The sequence below is a fragment of the Drosophila ficusphila genome, unplaced genomic scaffold (assembly GCF_018152265.1).
Source record: "Drosophila ficusphila isolate 14025-0441.05 unplaced genomic scaffold, ASM1815226v1 contig_791, whole genome shotgun sequence".
Lineage (NCBI taxonomy): Eukaryota > Metazoa > Arthropoda > Insecta > Diptera > Drosophilidae > Drosophila > Drosophila ficusphila.
This window is the reverse complement of record NW_025064737.1, coordinates 2,575,489-2,591,713: the sequence shown is the minus strand read 5'-3', so window position 1 is coordinate 2,591,713 and position 16,225 is coordinate 2,575,489. Positions and strand designations below refer to the sequence as shown.

Here is a 16,225-nt window from a genome sequence, read left to right as displayed (position 1 = left end):
CTTTAAATATAGAAAAAAGCTTTGAATGTTTTGAAAGAACTTTAAGATTTATTTTCGATTATCAGAAAACAGATTTGCAATTTTATTTACCTTACAAAAACAAACACTGGAAAATTCATTTTCAAACTTTAATTCATTACTTGTTTTGATTCGCCGATTTTCCAAGTACTGTTTCATTAAATTGCATGCGTATTTGGGGATGTTTTCGTATCATATTGCTACGTTCTTAAAATTGTATAGATTGTGTATAGGTTAATGTTTAGTTTAGCAGGGCACTCTTGCGCAGTTTGGCGATCCAATCCAAGGTCTGACCCAGCTGCCGCTGCAGATTCGTGCTTTCCGCAACCAGGTCGATGCAATCCTTAAACTTGGAAACAGCATTGCGCAAGCTCATGGGCGGCAGAACCCTACGAAAAAAAAAACTTTTTATTATAGTGACCCATTTAACCGTTATCAGTACTCACGAGAACCAGTGCAGGGGCTCTACAAAGCCATTGGACTTGTCCACTGCCTGTCTTTGGACGCAGACGCCTTCCTCGGAGTCGACAACCCGGCAAAGGGCTTTAAACTCGGCACTGTTCTCGGTGGGAATCTGAGCGGTGGACACCGAGTTACTGCCTCCTGCCTGAAACCGAGTGCGGGCCAACAGAATCGCTCCACTGGCGTTGCTCCGCTCTAAATTTACCCGGCACTGGGTGTGCTCCTCGACCAGGTGAAACAAATCAAGATACAAGCTATCCAGCAATTGGCCAGCAGCCTCCTTTTCACTCGTTTCGACAGTCATACTGACTGGTAAAAGTGTCTTATTTATTTATCTCTTCTCTCGACGCGATTGAAATTTTCAATCATATGATTCGTCGAACAACCCTGCTCTAGTACAGTTTTACGAGGAGTTGGCAGCACGTGCGATAACAGTCGTTATCGATGACCAATTTTGCAAATTAACATCCGAAACGAAAACTAAACGGCCGAAAGATGTGTGTTTTTGTCGCGTGGACACGTTTTACCTGCGATGAGCTGTAATTGTTGCCGCCACGAACATGCTTAATTGACAGGTAAACCAGCCAAACTGCCTGCAATCTGCAAACTGCCACTGAGCCCGACTAACAAGAAGGGCAAACAGCTGTTGTTGTTTTCACATGCATCCGTGAGGGGCGAGGGGTTTCACTTCGTTGTTTGTTTTACGATGCTGTCGCCAGATTAGAGAAAGTTTATAAAAAGCCCTGCAATTAGCATCGAACAGCAGTCAGCTAGCTGCCCAGTCGAAAACACGTCGAGAGCAACAAGTGGATGCCTCAGCCAACGCGCCGGAACTGTTCCAAAGTCAACGCAAATATCCCGGGAAATCGGGTGATAATGCCAGATACCTTTACGGCGGACTTACGTAGTCGCCGCCGCGAAAATCCAATCGACCGAAACGGCAATATCGGAAGTCTTGCCAAAAAGCAGGTGCGCCAACCAGCCATCAAATACTGTTTATGATGCCTAGCTTATTAAAACCATCGTGTGTGCATATGGCATATCCCATACATTATACTCGTTTCTGCCCTACGTAACCGCCTTTGATGACAAACATTGACGCAAAGCGTGGCCGAGTGTGCACAGCTAGAAAATGTTTGAGACATGATTTTTATTCTCGTTTAGCTTTATTGATTAATTTTAAATTTTACTTAAATATTTTGGACTAATTAACTTGATATTTTTTTGTGAAAGTATGTCCGGAATTCTGATACCAATGGAATGAAATTGAATGTTATGAAAAATTTCAGTTGTTTGCATTGATCCGGTTTATTTCTGTGTATGTATGTATATCTTATCGCAGAAATCGACACTACACTATACTTCTGGCCTATCCGCTATCCTGATTCTCTCCTAAAACTATTAGTTCTCTCCTTAATCCCCAACTGATAAGCACCAAGTGAGTGATCTGATACACGGAAGCTAAGGAGTATGGTCATTTATTTGATTCAGCCAACAGTGAATCTAGCGACCTCTTATGTTTATCCCACACATAACTGCAATCATTCATGACTGGTCGTTTGCTTATCTCTTCAATTATTCAGGCTACAAGCGACCAACATAAGCAAACAGCCGAATATTCCCTGCGGAATAACACCATGTCTTTCGGCAAGGAAGGTCATGAAACCACTTCCAGCAGACGCACCCTCAGTGAGAGTTCTGCCGAGGACGTCGGTCGCACAGGATCGAGATACAGCGGCGGTGAAATGTGGCGCAACGAGCTCTCTATAAAAGCGGACAGCAGCGCTGCTCAGCCGGAAGGGCAGGAAAAACGGTGTACCAACTCAAATCGAAAGCTCAGCGATGCGGTGGATGTGATACTTCGGGTTTTCCTCGTTATCATCTTCTTGTAAGTTGCTCGGCACGCATCACACCTGCTGACGAATTCAATCTCTTATGCATGACTCATTTCTGCAGCAAACTAGAGACAATGACGGCTTTTAAGCGGGAAATTCACGAGGAGGAGCTCTGGTTGTACAAGAATCCCAGGAGGCCGGACATTGTCAAGGGCGGGGAGCTGCTCTTCTGGGTGATAGTTGCTCCCTTCCTGGTCACCATCGCCCTCTACTGGTTCACCAAGGACAGGCGAGACTTCAGAGCCGCCAGTTGGGCTTGGACACTGGCTCTGTGCTTGAATGGCATTCCCACGAGCGTTCTGAAGATAACAGTAGGAAGGCCGAGGCCAGACTACTTCTACCGCTGCTTTCCCGATGGCGTGATGGTCCTTAACACAACATCGAGCAGCTTAGACACCTCCATACTGGATTTCAATTGTACAGGGCTTCCGTGGGACATAAACGAGGGCCGCAAGAGCTTCCCCAGCGGACACTCGTCGTGTGAGTCAATGCAGGACATTGTTTTTATAGTTCCCCGCTTACAATTTTAATCCGCCGTTTCAGTCGCCTTTGCTAGTTTCGGATTCATCGCCTACTATATAGGCGCAAAGCTGCACGCCTTCGATATCCGGGGACGCGGTCACACCTGGAGGCTTTGCATCGCTGTGATTCCTCTGATGATCGCTCTACTTGTGGCTGTTAGTCGCACCTGTGACTACCACCACCACTGGCAGGACGTGACCATCGGTGGTCTAATTGGGCTTTTTGCGGGCTACATAAGCTACAGACAGTACTATCCCTCCATTTTCGGCCCAGATGCTGGTAAACCACTGATCCGGTGGCCTAGGCAAGAGAGTAGTCAATACCAGCGGCTAAATAGCAAAGAGGAGAGTGAGGACCTTGACGAAAAGGCCGCTGGCGATGCTTTGAAGAGACCCCTCCTCGCGGGCAAGGAACAATCCAAATGGTACTAAAAGCTTTAATTAATTTATAGTCAATTGTTTTTCCCGTCTAAGCTCCTTTCAACCGTCGCTGTATTTTCAATTATTATTATGCTGCTGGGTACCTCGTATTGGGTGGGGTTAGTATGTAGTTTCTCCAGTAAAACATAACGAGTCAATTGCTAAACTTAAATTTATTGCTCATCTTTGGCAGCAACATCCAAAAATAATTTGCTACTTTAAAGTGACCGAAACTAGCCTAAAAGAGAGTAGAAAGCTCTCGCGGGTGTTCAGTTCATGGAGTTGAAAGCCTGCAGAAGCACCTGCTTTTCGCGTTCCTTCTTTTTGACCACGTCCAGGCTTCGCTGTCGCCAAGTGCTCTTGCGCAACTTAATAGGCCGACTGCCCACATAGCGTCCGTCCATCTCTTTCATGGCCCGAATAAAGTCGGCCGGTTCCCGGAAGCTCACGAAGCCGAACCCCTTGCTCTTGCCCGTTCGCTTGTCGCGCACCACGCGTGCCCGCTGGAACGAGGGGAACTTGTTAAAGGTCCGGGTCAACACCTCGTCGTTCACGTCGTTTCCCAGGTCGCCACAGAAGATGCGGAAGTCATCGTCGGGCCAATCAGCCAGCGAAGAGTCCTCCCACACGCTGCCGCCGGCGATACGCACTGTCTTGCGGTCCTTTTTCTTGCGCTCCGTCGTCTGAAAAGATTGCAGAGCTGAAGAGGCGCGCGCCGCCTTGATGGCTTCCTCGGCAATGGGATTCGGGCCGGACTTTTCCGCCTTAAGCTTTTTCAGCTTCTGTGTGACGTCAAAGGAGACAGCGTTGATGTCTATTGAGGGTGCAGCGGCCACGGTGGGCACGTGCACGGACTGTCTGCACTGGTACAGTTTGGGGGCGCTGCTCAGGACTACCGGTGTCGCGGAGATCGGTTTGCTGGCGCTGGATGAGGAGCCGCTGCCACTGCCTGTGGGCACGAAGGTGGACATGAAGGTGGGTGGCGGCGGGATCGGAGGTGGTGGCACGGTAAGACGCGATCCTCCATTTCCCTGGTGTTGCAACTTGTGCTGCACGTTATGGTAAGTGTTGGCCGCGATAATCGGGCGCACCTGGTTGGGCACGAAAAGATTACGGGCGGGCGGCTTAGAGATCTCCGCCTCAAATCGAGACAACTCGTCCTCGATGTTGCGGCGCTTTGAGCCCATTTCCAACGGGCTTGGATCTAAGAGTTTTTTAATATTTTAAAATCAAAACAATCTTTTACGAAAAACGCTGCCGTAAAAGTGATGGCACTATAGGTCAATCGATTTTTTTCCCGAAAATCTAATTTTTTTTGCAATTATCGATGTTTGGTTCTTCATTTTCTGGCTTTCAGTGTTGAAAATGTTTAAGTTTAAGCTATGCTGATTACGACAACAAACTACGTTAAAATTGCAATTTTTTACCCCGATTACTTTTGAAGAACTTTTTAATTAAAGAACAGGGGCACTTCATTTCTTCATTGCAGCAATACAAATAATTTTAAATTGTATATTCTTGAAAGACCGCGCGGTATGACCATATGGCAGTGGCGGGCAAATTGTCGATTTCATGCAAGTTAGAAGTGGTATTTTAGAGTAGGCTCCATAACGCCCACACCAGCACTGACTCAACTCGAGAATCGCTGTTTTCGACGATCTAATACATAATAATTGAATTAAAAATCGTCGGAAATTCCCCAGCTGTGATAGCAACAAGTATACCCATCAAAAAAAGTGAATCAAGAAGCAATATTACCCCTTACACACTTTAACTGGTGCAGACAGGCACGCACCAACACAGGCGCACACAAAGTCGAAGGGGCGACAACAAAAACAAAAAAGAGTTGAAAAGCCCCAAAGCCAAGACTTTTCTTGTAACATTGAAAAGCGTTCAGACCAGAAAAATGCCAACCAAAGAGCGCAACATAGCCATGATGGGCTACCGATCTGTGGGTGAGTTTCCCTGTTAAAAACCAGTAAAGTCCATGTTTGTTGTTGCTGCTGGCTTTTGTAATTGCGTAGTATTTTGACAACAGCAACAACTGCGAACAGTTTTCCATAATAAATGCTCTTTGCCTTTAGGAAAATCATCGCTTTGCATACAGTTCGTAGAGGGCCAGTTCGTGGACTCCTATGACCCCACCATCGAGAATAGTAAGTTCCACATTCCACCCACATTCCATCCGGATTTCCCAGAAACCGTGATGGTAGCAACGCAATAAAAGCCCTGATAGTAAAATGAGACATAATGGAATGTAATTCCCATTCGCAGCTTTCACTAAGATCGAGCGTGTTAAGTCACAGGACTACATCGTAAAACTCATCGACACGGCCGGCCAGGACGAGTACAGTATATTCCCAGTGCAATACAGCATGGACTACCACGGCTACGTCCTGGTGTACTCCATAACCAGCCAAAAGTCGTTCGAGGTGGTTAAGATCATCTACGAGAAGCTTCTGGATGTGATGGGCAAAAAATAGTAGGCATCGTCTTGTTCTCCGATCGAGAGCCAATCTAATTGATCTTGCCTTGCAGTGTACCTGTGGTGTTGGTTGGCAACAAAACCGATTTGCACCAGGAGCGCACCGTTTCCACGGAGGAGGGCAAAAAGCTGGCCGAATCCTGGCGAGCAGCATTTCTCGAAACGTCCGCCAAACAAAACGAGGCAAGTCTTAGACCCATATTAACTAAGTTAAAGCTAAAAGCCATCTTTACACAGTCTGTGGGAGATATATTCCATCAACTGCTGATCCTGATCGAGAACGAGAATGGCAATCCTCAAGAGAAGAGCAGTTGTCTTGTGTCGTAGGGCGCTAGGCAAGCTGAAACTGCGGCCGAACTGCTGGAAACACGGCAAATCGCTATGGCAATACGAAAATCGATTATCTCTTATCTACACAGTTGGGCCAGCGTGCACTGGCGGGGGCGGGCAGTGCCCCTTGTGCGCAGCAGGAAAATCTAAAAACCTAATAGACCTAATAGCTTTAAGTCCACAACAGCAAGTAACCACCATCAAGCGGCTTGGATGCGTCCGCTAACGCTGCCCTGCAGGATTCGTGGTTCGCGTTTAGCGCAACACAACAGGTTTAAGTTAGTACACTTTTTTCACAACAACAATTCAGTTACAAAGTTCATATACAATTCTACCAATATTTTGTTTTTAGTTTCAATTTAAATATAATTTTTCCAAGTACTATACACTATCGTTTTTATTTTGTTTTTTAAAGTGTGCTGTTCGGGAAACGGAGTTAGGTTGAGTTGTGGAGAGCTTCTTTTCGGAAAATAATATTAAGAAAGAGTTTATGTGTACATATAAGATTAAGCTTTTTAAATCAGCTGTGGTGGAATTGCGGAATATAATTTATTGCTTTGACGGGTTAGGTAAGACATGACATGGATGACCTAAATAAAACAAAGTCTTACCACAAACTAAAGATATTTCGTGCTCAACGGCGAATTAATTTTGGCATCCAGAAAATTATAAGCAAGGAATGACTTGCATATTCTTTCGAAGACAATTAGGGTTTCGCCAAGGACGTACAATGTTTATAAGCAGGTGTGTTGTTTATGAGTTGTACAAAAAGAAAGAACGAAACATTAAATAAAGGTATTGGATATGGGTTTGTTCTGAATGAGAGCTTTCGTTCTAAATAAATTATTTTATTGTTTCACCTGTTAAATTATTTAAAGATGGACATCGCTTTAAACCGTTAAATACATCTAAACGGAAACTCCAATTGGCAACTACGGCAATATCTGTTATTTAAAAAAAAATTTTTTAATATATTTAGATTTAATTTTTGTTCCCTTGAGTTTCCTTTTGAGCAGCTGAACAAGTTATAAACAATTAAATGTTGGGTTAATTTTGGTACACAGAAATTCCAATCCAATTTGTTTATAACTATAATAACTGGCAGAAATCCCCCTAAATTTCTGCCGCTGTAAAATACCGGCTAACAGATCACTGTATGGCCTAACAGGACTGTTAAGAATCAGCTGCTGAAACTCACCACGAAAAGACAAAACCCACCAATAGGCAAGTTCCAATTGGACCGAGAGTTAAATGTTTTTCGATTTTCAAACAGTGAACTTGTGCGTGCGTGTAAATTAAATTCGTTCATCAGCCAAATCGCGTGAGATTTTAGCCATTTAACGGTAATTTCCCTGAAGACAGCAGTGCGGATCTAATTCGTGATGTTCCCAATGCAAAAGAAAAGCGAGTTGACTTTTCTCAATTTTCTGTATTGCAATTGTTTTTCTTGCCGACTTGTGTGTGTGTGTGTATACTTGTGCGCAATGCGTGGGTATTTTTCAGCTTTTCGTTCTATTTTCAAATTTTATCGGTCTCCGCACATTAGTATACATATGTATACCTTTATGTTTGACCGTTAATTTGAAATTTCTCCAACACTGTACGCCTTAAGCCACATTCGCAAGTGCCTTTTGATTGAATGACGGCATTTTTCGGCCCAATATGTACATGCAGGTGCACTAAAACTCATGTACACAACTGCACCTGAATGTGGACATGTTTGTACAACTGCATTTATCAACCCGCTAATCAGGTGCACCAACTGATGATGGGTGGGTACTGGCTTTTCTTGTTGCTTCCTTTTCGGGACTTTCCCGCAGCCTTTTATCGATTTAATAACAAACTAGGAGCCGCCGAGTCGTTGGACTCTGCAAACCGGCAGTCGCATAATCTCGATTTATGTGAAGATGTGCCTGCGGGGAATTAATTTCATTGACGTAGTAAGCTATGTGTATGGTTCATACACACATACATTGTATTTGAGGTCAGGATTTGATTTCTAAGTTCATCAAACTGCCTCGCGATAAGTGCCGCACGTTTGTCATTAATACCCCCCTGTGAATTGTGCGGGGATTTCAAAACCAGGCTCTACCATCTGGAGGATGGGCCCATTGCTGATAAGATAAGTCAAGATTTAATGGCTGACATAAAAGCCTCAGAGAAACGCCGAATTGAAAACATTCTCTTATACACAAAACAGGAAGAGAAAACAAATCTAATAACACCAGATTTTTACCATTTCATGTTATGATTGTAGCTTATTAATGCCTAGAGATGGAATACTTTTAATTTGATACAATAAACATTGTTGAGTTCAAACTTTATTTTTAAATGATCACTAGCATTATCTAAATACGAATTTACTAAACTATGTACATATGCGCAATTGTCATCTATGTTGAGGAGTCTAGGAGTCGTGTTAGAGTGCTTAATTGGTACACCAAGTGTCAGTGAATGAGGCAAAATTACAAACATTTAATAGATAGCCGGCAAACGAACACCACTGCATGCAATGGAAGAAAAACAAAACACAAAAACAGTCGTATGTATTTTTACAAATTAAAGAGCTCTAGCGACCTACAAAGTGCCTACAGAGAATGAGCTTTGCACATTTTCCCCTACATTAATACGGCTGCATTAATTACATTATGTACCTAGAGACCCACTTGTATGCTTTGTATATACATTCGTATATAATAGATAATCTAGTTTGTTGCATCCAAACACATGCACTCCGACGGAGGCTCTCTGTTTTTAAAAAGGGGAAAGTGCTCACTTATCCAATGTTTCGCTGCTTTCGGTGGACACCAGGCTCCCAGTCGGAATTGAATTAATGAAATGTACCCATCCTCACACACGTCATGCACCCCAATAATCATTACCATAACAAAGTATGCAGACGCACAGTTGCGGTAAAAGCTGTAGTTGCCAATAGCAAAATATTTTCGGACATAAAATGCACTTTGAAAAAGGAATTGCGGCTCCTCGTCTTAAAAGATTTTATTTGAATATCAATCAAAAATTTTATTTTTAAATAGATTTGCAAAAAATGGGCAGTTTGGTATTAACAATCCAAGATACATATATATGACTTTTTTAAATATATTTGTGCCGAAATAAAAATGATTTTTTATCGATCACCTGTTTGACTTGTGTTTTTGTGCACAAAAGAAAAAATGTCATTATTGGATAATGTTTTGCAGAAAACAGCAGGTTCTACTTTTCGATTGGCCCCTTTCCAAAAAGAGTAGCTATGAAAACAAATCACTCTTTCCCACACATCACCCACGAGGTTCTGTCCCAATGACCGCAGCTGTATGGTTGGTACGGATACGACCACGGCACCATAACAAACGCTTTCCGCACCGCCCTGACTTACTCTCTTTTTTACTTCGTTGTGCCCCTCGTGGCACAATTTGAACTTAGCGGCTTTGGGGCCAGCGTCAATGCCATTCTCGAGTCACTTTGGTGTTATATCCGATCTGGGCGAGTGTGTGGCGAGGGCGTAGTACATCACATCGGCGCCCCACTCCGAGTACACAATACTCGCAGTTCTTGGTAGGCCCAACCGGCGGGAGGGGCCGCAGCCAAGGGTCAATGGCCGCTGGCCTGGTTGGCTGACTGGCTGGCTGGCTGGCTGACTGGGCTATAACTGCAGCGCAGACGTCGGAAGAGATGGCCCTTGTAATGGCTTAGGCGCAACATTAGTATTCTGCCTGTTATGCAGTTACCATATTGTGTTGAGCTCAACCCGCTCGTCTGCCGGCGGAACAAAACGCTCCCAGAGTGGAGGAACCAATCTGCTGAAAAGACAAACGAGCTGCGATGACATTTGCGCCGCAGTTTTCCAAACACCCCGCAGCATAAGTACTTACCGATTGCGAGTGAATACACTCAAAACATAATAAACTTTCAAGACCTCTTGTCACATTTAAGAGTATCTTGAACTGAGAACGAGAGGTGCGGGTTGTTACAAAACTTTCTAGACTATAAAAACCCCTTTTCAAATATTGCTTTTTACAAGCTTTCGACAGTTTTTGCCTTCTTGGAAAACAAAATAAATATAATACGTAGTCTGTTTTCTAATTCATTTCATATAATATGGTGAAATAGTAAAAGAAGAGAGGTAATCATTTGTCCTGTCTAAGGCAAATACGACTTTCTAAACCATTCGCCATTCTTCGGAGAATCGATTGATTGTCTACCAAGTAATCCTATCCTTTATGGTGTTTCGCTTCTCCAAAAGAAGTCTATTTAAATTCATATTTTCGAGTGCATAGGGGTTGACTACTTTTCGCGCAGTTTAATGTACGGCACGTGTCTGGAGCCTGTCCTGGAGCGATGCCTCTGTCGATGAGTCACAGGCCAACCACAAAAGGCCCAACAACCCCAAGTGGATGAATGAAAACGCCAGCTCGCGTGTCTGTGTGTGGGAAATGGGGAAATCCTCCCCGGTCTGGTCTTACACTCACTCACAGCAGTCGTTTAATTGCAGACTCTCGCCATGTCGACCAGCCCGAAACCGGTTAAGAAGGTGCCGATTCACTTGCAGAGCGCCCAGAATCGCGTCTACATTAAAAACGGTAAGCTCATTAGCCGACTTTGTGTGAGAAGCAGAACTTTAAATTGAAAACTTTTATTTTGTTTCAGGCGAGATCGTCAACCATGATAAATCGTTCAAGGCGGACGTTTACATCGAGGACGGAATCATCAAGTATGTACAAAGCATTTAAAACAGAATAGCATAATTATCCATTTGTAGGTAATCTTAATTTAAAAAAAGTTAATCGCAAAGAAATATAGTTTTTATTTTTGAAAAAAACTAATAGGCTTGTTTCTTAGTTTATTATTATTTATATCACGATTTTCGATCGATAATATCCATCCAACGCAAACTATATATTTGATACTGTATTCCAACACAATTAGATTTGCAAGGGCGTTGGCATGACTCGCATAAAATTTACATTCCTCCACTCAAACGAAACCCCCAATAAACCCACCCCTATCATCTTTAAAGGTTTGTGGGGCCCTCTTCCGAAATCACGATACCGGGAGGAGTTCGCACCATCGATGCCAGCGGACTGATGATCATTCCAGGAGGGATCGATCCCCACACGCACATGCAGCTGCCTTTCGGCGGAGCAGTAGCTGTGGATGATTTCTACCATGGCACCAAGGCAGCCGTGGCTGGTGGCACCACCATGATAAGTAAGCTGCGGCATTACTCTGTTTAAGTATTGGAATTAAAACCATTATTTTGAACAGTCGACTTCGTTCTGCCCAACAAACATGAGTCGATGATCGAGGCCTACGACAAGTGGCGCAGCTGGGCCGATCCCAAGGTAAGCCATTCCACTCCAATCGGTGGACAATTAAGGATGTGCCAAGAAAAGGCCCCATAAGCTAGGAAAAAGTGTATTCCAGTTATTTTAATTTACTTAAATTCCTTAACTAAGTATTGAACACTTATTGAATGAATGTGCCTTTTCAGGTATGCTGCGACTATGGTTTGCATGTTGGCATCACCTGGTGGTCCAAGTCGGTGTCCGAGGAAATCGGAATCCTGTGCAAGGAGCTCGGAGTGAACTCCTTCAAAACATTCATGGCCTACAAAGGTCTTTATCAGGTAAGTCGGTTATAATGTGATATACACTAACATTCAATGGTAAACCATTATTCTCCTTTTAAGCTAAACGATTCGGATCTTTTGGACGTTTTTGAGCGCATTAGACAATTGAATGCTGTTGCAATGGTGAGTTTAGAGGAGTATTAAAGTATTTTTTCTTACCTGTTTTGTGTATAAAACCACTTGTAACCCAACTTGGTTTATATCCGCAGGTCCACGCCGAGAACGGCGACATCATTGCGAAGAACACGCAGCGCCTGCTGGCCGAGGGCATCAATGGACCGGAGGGCCACGAGCTGTCCCGCCCCGAGGAGGTGGAGGCCGAGGCGGTGCACCGCGCCTGCGTGCTGGCCCACCAGGTAAGACCACTCCCAGCCCAATAGGCTAGACACTCTGGGAGGGACTGAGGATGAGGTGGTGAATGTCCATGCCGGCCGAGTGCCGCGCTGTAATTATGGTTTATTTACGTTACACATTTTGATTTCTTATTATTATTATTTCCATTGTGTATGATGCACCTTGTACATATTATGCGGTATGCGGTATGCGGCACTCGATATAACCCCACAATAAACGAATGTTAGGCCGCTTGCCCCTTGTACGTGGTCCACGTGATGAGCAAGTCGGCGGGCATTGAGTTGGCCAGGGCCCGCCACCGATACCGCGGTCGGTACATAATGGGCGAGACCCTGGCCGCCGCTCTCGGCACGGACGCCACCTGTTGCCAGCACCTGGGCTTCGACCACGAGGCCGCCCACGTGCTCAGTCCGCCCTTGCGGCCCGACAAGACGACCCCCGAGTTCTTGATGAAGCTGCTCGCGAAGTAAGTTGTGCCGGGGCTCACACTCCGGGCCGGGACCGTAAATATCAGGGCCAAAACAAACTACTCCTTTTAGGCATTAAGACTTTGATATATAGTATATTAGTTCTCGATGGAATGTACAAATTTAAAATGCGAGCTTTATAGTCCGCCAAACAAAGCCTGTCAATTGAAATTTGAGACAGTCATACAGTGTACAAAGAAAGTTTTAATATTGTTTAATTATAGTATTCGCTTTTTTTGATGCGTCATAAGCACAGATATAGTGCAATTAAAAAAAAAATAATTTTATTATTGGCCTTTAAATACAACGAGGAAGATAATATTTGTACCTTATTATAGAATCCAGTGATCAAGTTGTTACAGTAAAGTTTAGTTTTAATGGGTGTACTAAAAACAAAAGCATAGGTTACGATATTTATTTTATGTATTTCGTTTTTACGGTCTCTGGTCCTGGGACTACTTATCCTTGTTCACGCTGGTTAATCCGCAACTAACAGGGCCTGTGCTTTGCCTGCTTAAATCATATACCCACTAACTAACTGGCCACTAATTAACTGCACCTCTTGCCCGATCTTACCCACTAATCCGATCCGATCTGCTGACGTTCCATGTTTGCCATCGCTCACTTACTCGCTCGCCCATCGCCCGCCCAGATGAAGACCCCGCTCTTTGTGTCCGGCCTCACCAGCAAGTCCTCCGCGGAGCTCGTGGGTCGCGCCCGCCGCAGTGGCTACTGCGTCTTCGGGGAGACGCTGGCCAGCTCCCTGGGCCGCTCCATGAGCGCCGTCCCGAAGGGGGATCGCATTTACTGCATCACCAGTCCCCCCGATCCGCGAGTCCGCCGAGACACCCAGGCAGTTGATGAAGTCCCTGGCCTAGTAAGTACCGTCCAAACGGAGTGGAATCAAAGTCGTTCTGTGAGTTTTTCAGTTACTGCGAATAGGGTTCTCAAAATTTGACTTTTGAGTTTAAGGCGAAAAATTTACAAGTCGAAAAAACGGAAAAAACTAACTTAAAAATTAAATTCGTACAAAATATAATTTATTATATCTCAAATAGACATCAGATGTTACGTCTTTTTCAACTATTACTATTACTACGTAGAGTGAATTGATTTTATGTTAAGACAGAGCTTTCTTATTTCGATTTCGTTTACTCTTTTTTTCAAAATCCGACTAGTCAAAGTCACTTTAAAACTTTGATTCCAAACTGTTAATGTTTGTGACCGTAAGTATCGAAGATTCAGAACATATTCCTTGCATTCCACACACCCTGCCGGTGATTGTTCGTTTCGTTTCGTTTTGTTAAGCTGACCACTAAAGAGATCTGTCTCAATCCCAAAAACTTATTCAACTATTTGTTGTGTCCATAGTGATGACCTGCAGCTAACTGGCAGCGACAACTGCACCTTCAACAAGGAGCACAAGGCTCTGGGCAAGGGCGACTTTACCAAGATCCCGAACGGAGTCAATGGAGTGGAGGACCGCATGTCGCTGGTCTGGGAGAAGGGCGTCCACGCCGGACTCCTCGATCCCTGCCGCTTTGTGGCCGTGACCAGCACCAACGCAGCCAAGATATTCAACATCTATCCCCAGAAGGGACGCATTGGTAAGATTAAAAAAAATTATTTGGGTTTGAATTTTAACTAGAGAGTAGCAGAAGAAAACTCCATCTTCTGCAATTCGTTAAGAAAAATTAATGTGTTCAGTGAAAATTTCTTTGGAAATGGAAAATAATTTATTTTGATGGTGAAATTATCCGTAACTTTAATAATAAGATAATGGTGTTACTATATACAACTAATTAAATGCAACTAATCCTTAGTTAAGAGCAAAGGGGTTTGATAAGTCAATTGAATTATACCTTAAAAAACTGGATAGTTTCTATCGTTTTCATTTTATTATATTTATTTATTTTCCTTATAAAAATTATTCACCTTCTTTTCGATTCCTCCTCGCTTAGCTGTCGGCTCGGACGCGGACATCGTAATCTGGAACCCGAATGCCACGCGTACCATTTCCAAGGACACGCACCACCACGCCTGCGACTTCAACATATTCGAGGGTATGACCGTGCACGGCGTCTGCGAGTTCGTACTGGTGCGAGGAAGGATCTGCGCCGAGCGCGGAAACGTCAGGGTGGCGGAAGGCTTCGGCCGATTTATTCCCACGCCCGTGCGTCCGCCGTTTGTCTACGACATCATCGAGGGCAAGGTGCAGTCGCCGCCGGAGGAGCAGCACGAAGAGAAGCAAAACGGCAACGTGGCCAAGCGCTTCGCCGAGCTGGACATCCAAATCCCGGTGCAGGAGCCCATCAGCGCCATGCTCGCCGGCAACCTGGCCATGCCAGCGGAAGGATCTCTGTGCAGTACGCCTTCGGTGCGGGGACGCGTCGATGGAAAGCGCGACATGCAGGAGTCGTCCTTCTCCATAAGCGGTAAGTGACCCTGAAGAACTTAAAGAAGAGGTGGTGGAAAGCCAAAAGCATTATATCTATTGCCCGATATACGGAACCAATAGTTCTAGGAACAGAAAGGTTAATATAGTACACAACATTGTCAAAAAATATTAACTTATCATTTAAAATCCGGGGTACAGTTTTTACCAGCACACAGAAACTTTTCAAAAATAGCTTGAAATTCAATAATTGTTACGATACAACGTTAAATAAACTTTTATTTTATGATATGTATTAGAAAATTATTAAATATATTATTCGAAAAAAAATAACATCCTAATTTTAACGTTGTAAAAATCAAGCATAGGAAACCCTTGTTACAAATATTTTTTTATAAGAAAAAAACCCTATTTAAATAAATCATCTTTTTATTTTGCAGAGGAACTCGACAGGTCTGGAGTTCGAGCGTGCATTAAAGTAAAGAACCCACCTGGCGGAAAGTCTTCCGGTTTCTGGTAGACCACAGACCAATGTCGCATCGTAATGTCTGTTGATGCGGATTCGCACAATCTCCGACGACAGTGTAAGCCAAAGTCTGCGCTCATCCGACAACCAAACTGGCATTTAATATAGAGAACCCTGAAACAAAATCGTAATCTAACCAAGTTTCAAAATAAGTACATATAGCCACAAACCGATTAAGGAAGAATCATACAATCTGCTTCGTAATTTAACATTTAAAACCAATTTAACCAACCTGTTTAAAAACTTTTAGTTAATTGTTCGCCCAAGAAGCCTTTAAAAACGATATCAAAAAATTGGTAACTAAGAAAGCGAAACAAACACGATGATCGCTTCGAATTTTTTGTCAAACGTGTTTATTTTGAAATATTTTGTTTATCTACAAAGAGATGTAGCACAATTTGTTTGTACTCTTGAATGCTAAATAGGCAAACCAAGCTAAATCAAAAGGCTCGATAGAGTAACTGAGTTGAGTATATTACGCTATTGCAATTGTTTATTAATAACCCGCTTTGAAGTAGATTACACCAATCATGCCACGCGAGACAAGGTACCGTATGGGAGCAAAATCGGCATTTCATTATAAATCATTTTTTCAATGAAAAAAATTATAAATGTGCAGAACTATTTATTATAAACACATACTTTATATACATTCATTTAGTAAAAATGCAGAACACAAAGATCAAACTAATAAACTTTACCAAATAATAAAATCCTTGT

General features: G+C 43.5%; 5 protein-coding genes and 1 long non-coding RNA gene across 11 annotated transcripts; 3 read left to right on the top strand and 3 right to left on the bottom strand.

Moving 5' to 3' along the window:
• Positions 1–26: 26 nt before the first annotated feature.
• Positions 27–784, bottom strand: LOC108090194. Its single transcript, XM_017188781.2, has 2 exons — positions 465–784; positions 27–407 (listed from the first exon to the last, which is right to left on the bottom strand). Exons 1-2 carry the CDS (start codon positions 782–784, stop codon positions 260–262), a joined length of 468 nt encoding a protein of 155 aa, XP_017044270.1. The 3' UTR covers positions 27–259.
• Positions 785–942: 158 nt separating this feature from the next.
• On the top strand, positions 943–3,488 carry LOC108090191 (phospholipid phosphatase 5). 2 transcript variants are annotated; one of them, XM_017188779.1, is made up of 4 exons: positions 943–1,055; positions 2,064–2,368; positions 2,437–2,855; positions 2,919–3,488. In XM_017188779.1, exons 2-4 carry the CDS (start codon positions 2,118–2,120, stop codon positions 3,326–3,328), a joined length of 1,080 nt encoding a protein of 359 aa, XP_017044268.1. In that variant the 5' UTR covers positions 943–1,055; positions 2,064–2,117; the 3' UTR covers positions 3,329–3,488. The 2 variants fall into 2 exon arrangements, with proteins under 2 accessions (XP_017044268.1, XP_017044267.1); XM_017188778.2 differs by lacking the exon at positions 943–1,055 and adding an exon at positions 1,113–1,449.
• Positions 3,471–4,605, bottom strand: LOC108090193 (RNA-binding protein 42). Its single transcript, XM_017188780.1, has one exon. The coding sequence runs from the start codon at positions 4,501–4,503 to the stop codon at positions 3,586–3,588; it is 918 nt and encodes a 305-aa protein (XP_017044269.1). The 5' UTR covers positions 4,504–4,605; the 3' UTR covers positions 3,471–3,585.
• A 292-nt stretch (positions 4,606–4,897) lies between these two features.
• On the top strand, positions 4,898–6,517 carry LOC108090233 (GTP-binding protein Rheb homolog). Its single transcript, XM_017188831.2, has 5 exons — positions 4,898–5,271; positions 5,401–5,472; positions 5,591–5,798; positions 5,855–5,984; positions 6,039–6,517. The coding sequence occupies exons 1-5, from the start codon at positions 5,223–5,225 to the stop codon at positions 6,126–6,128; spliced, it is 549 nt and encodes a 182-aa protein (XP_017044320.1). The 5' UTR covers positions 4,898–5,222; the 3' UTR covers positions 6,129–6,517.
• An 824-nt stretch (positions 6,518–7,341) lies between these two features.
• Positions 7,342–16,218, top strand: LOC108090134 (dihydropyrimidinase). 5 transcript variants are annotated; one of them, XR_001771334.2, is made up of 13 exons: positions 7,344–7,474; positions 10,627–10,714; positions 10,782–10,845; positions 11,152–11,342; positions 11,400–11,476; positions 11,626–11,760; positions 11,824–11,886; positions 11,973–12,119; positions 12,345–12,583; positions 13,956–14,191; positions 14,546–15,019; positions 15,420–15,970; positions 16,024–16,218. XR_001771334.2 is itself a non-coding variant. In XM_017188671.2 (12 exons), the coding sequence occupies exons 2-12, from the start codon at positions 10,636–10,638 to the stop codon at positions 15,497–15,499; spliced, it is 1,785 nt and encodes a 594-aa protein (XP_017044160.1). In that variant the 5' UTR covers positions 7,343–7,474; positions 10,613–10,635; the 3' UTR covers positions 15,500–16,218. The 5 variants fall into 5 exon arrangements, 4 of the variants coding, with proteins under 4 accessions (XP_043065138.1, XP_017044160.1, XP_017044159.1 ...); XM_017188671.2 differs by having other exon boundaries at positions 7,343–7,474; positions 10,613–10,714; positions 15,420–16,218; XM_017188670.2 differs by having other exon boundaries at positions 15,420–16,218.
• Positions 12,875–13,277, bottom strand: LOC108090137. The gene is made up of 2 exons (XR_001771335.2): positions 13,161–13,277; positions 12,875–13,094 (listed from the first exon to the last, which is right to left on the bottom strand). It is a non-coding gene; the product is annotated as an uncharacterized LOC108090137 (long non-coding RNA).
• Positions 16,219–16,225: the final 7 nt, after the last annotated feature.

Bases quoted from the DNA above. Each gene is read 5' to 3' on its own strand.
- LOC108090194 (XM_017188781.2), bottom strand. From the start codon at position 784: ATGACTGTCGAAACGAGTGAAAAGGAGGCTGCTGGCCAATTGCTGGAT. The intron at 408-464 runs GTGAGTACTGAT...TTTTTTTCGTAG, and splicing joins GAGCCCCTGCACTGGTTCTC to GGTTCTGCCGCCCATGAGCT.
- LOC108090191 (XM_017188778.2), top strand. From the start codon at position 1,291: ATGCCTCAGCCAACGCGCCGGAACTGTTCCAAAGTCAACGCAAATATC. The intron at 1,450-2,063 runs GTGCGCCAACCA...TCAATTATTCAG, and splicing joins GAAGTCTTGCCAAAAAGCAG to GCTACAAGCGACCAACATAA. The intron at 2,369-2,436 runs GTAAGTTGCTCG...TCATTTCTGCAG, and splicing joins TTCCTCGTTATCATCTTCTT to CAAACTAGAGACAATGACGG.
- LOC108090193 (XM_017188780.1), bottom strand. From the start codon at position 4,503: ATGGGCTCAAAGCGCCGCAACATCGAGGACGAGTTGTCTCGATTTGAG.
- LOC108090233 (XM_017188831.2), top strand. From the start codon at position 5,223: ATGCCAACCAAAGAGCGCAACATAGCCATGATGGGCTACCGATCTGTG. The intron at 5,473-5,590 runs GTAAGTTCCACA...TCCCATTCGCAG, and splicing joins TGACCCCACCATCGAGAATA to CTTTCACTAAGATCGAGCGT. The intron at 5,799-5,854 runs GTAGGCATCGTC...CTTGCCTTGCAG, and splicing joins GATGTGATGGGCAAAAAATA to TGTACCTGTGGTGTTGGTTG.
- LOC108090134 (XM_017188671.2), top strand. From the start codon at position 10,636: ATGTCGACCAGCCCGAAACCGGTTAAGAAGGTGCCGATTCACTTGCAG. The intron at 10,715-10,781 runs GTAAGCTCATTA...ATTTTGTTTCAG, and splicing joins TCGCGTCTACATTAAAAACG to GCGAGATCGTCAACCATGAT. The intron at 11,477-11,625 runs GTAAGCCATTCC...GTGCCTTTTCAG, and splicing joins GCAGCTGGGCCGATCCCAAG to GTATGCTGCGACTATGGTTT.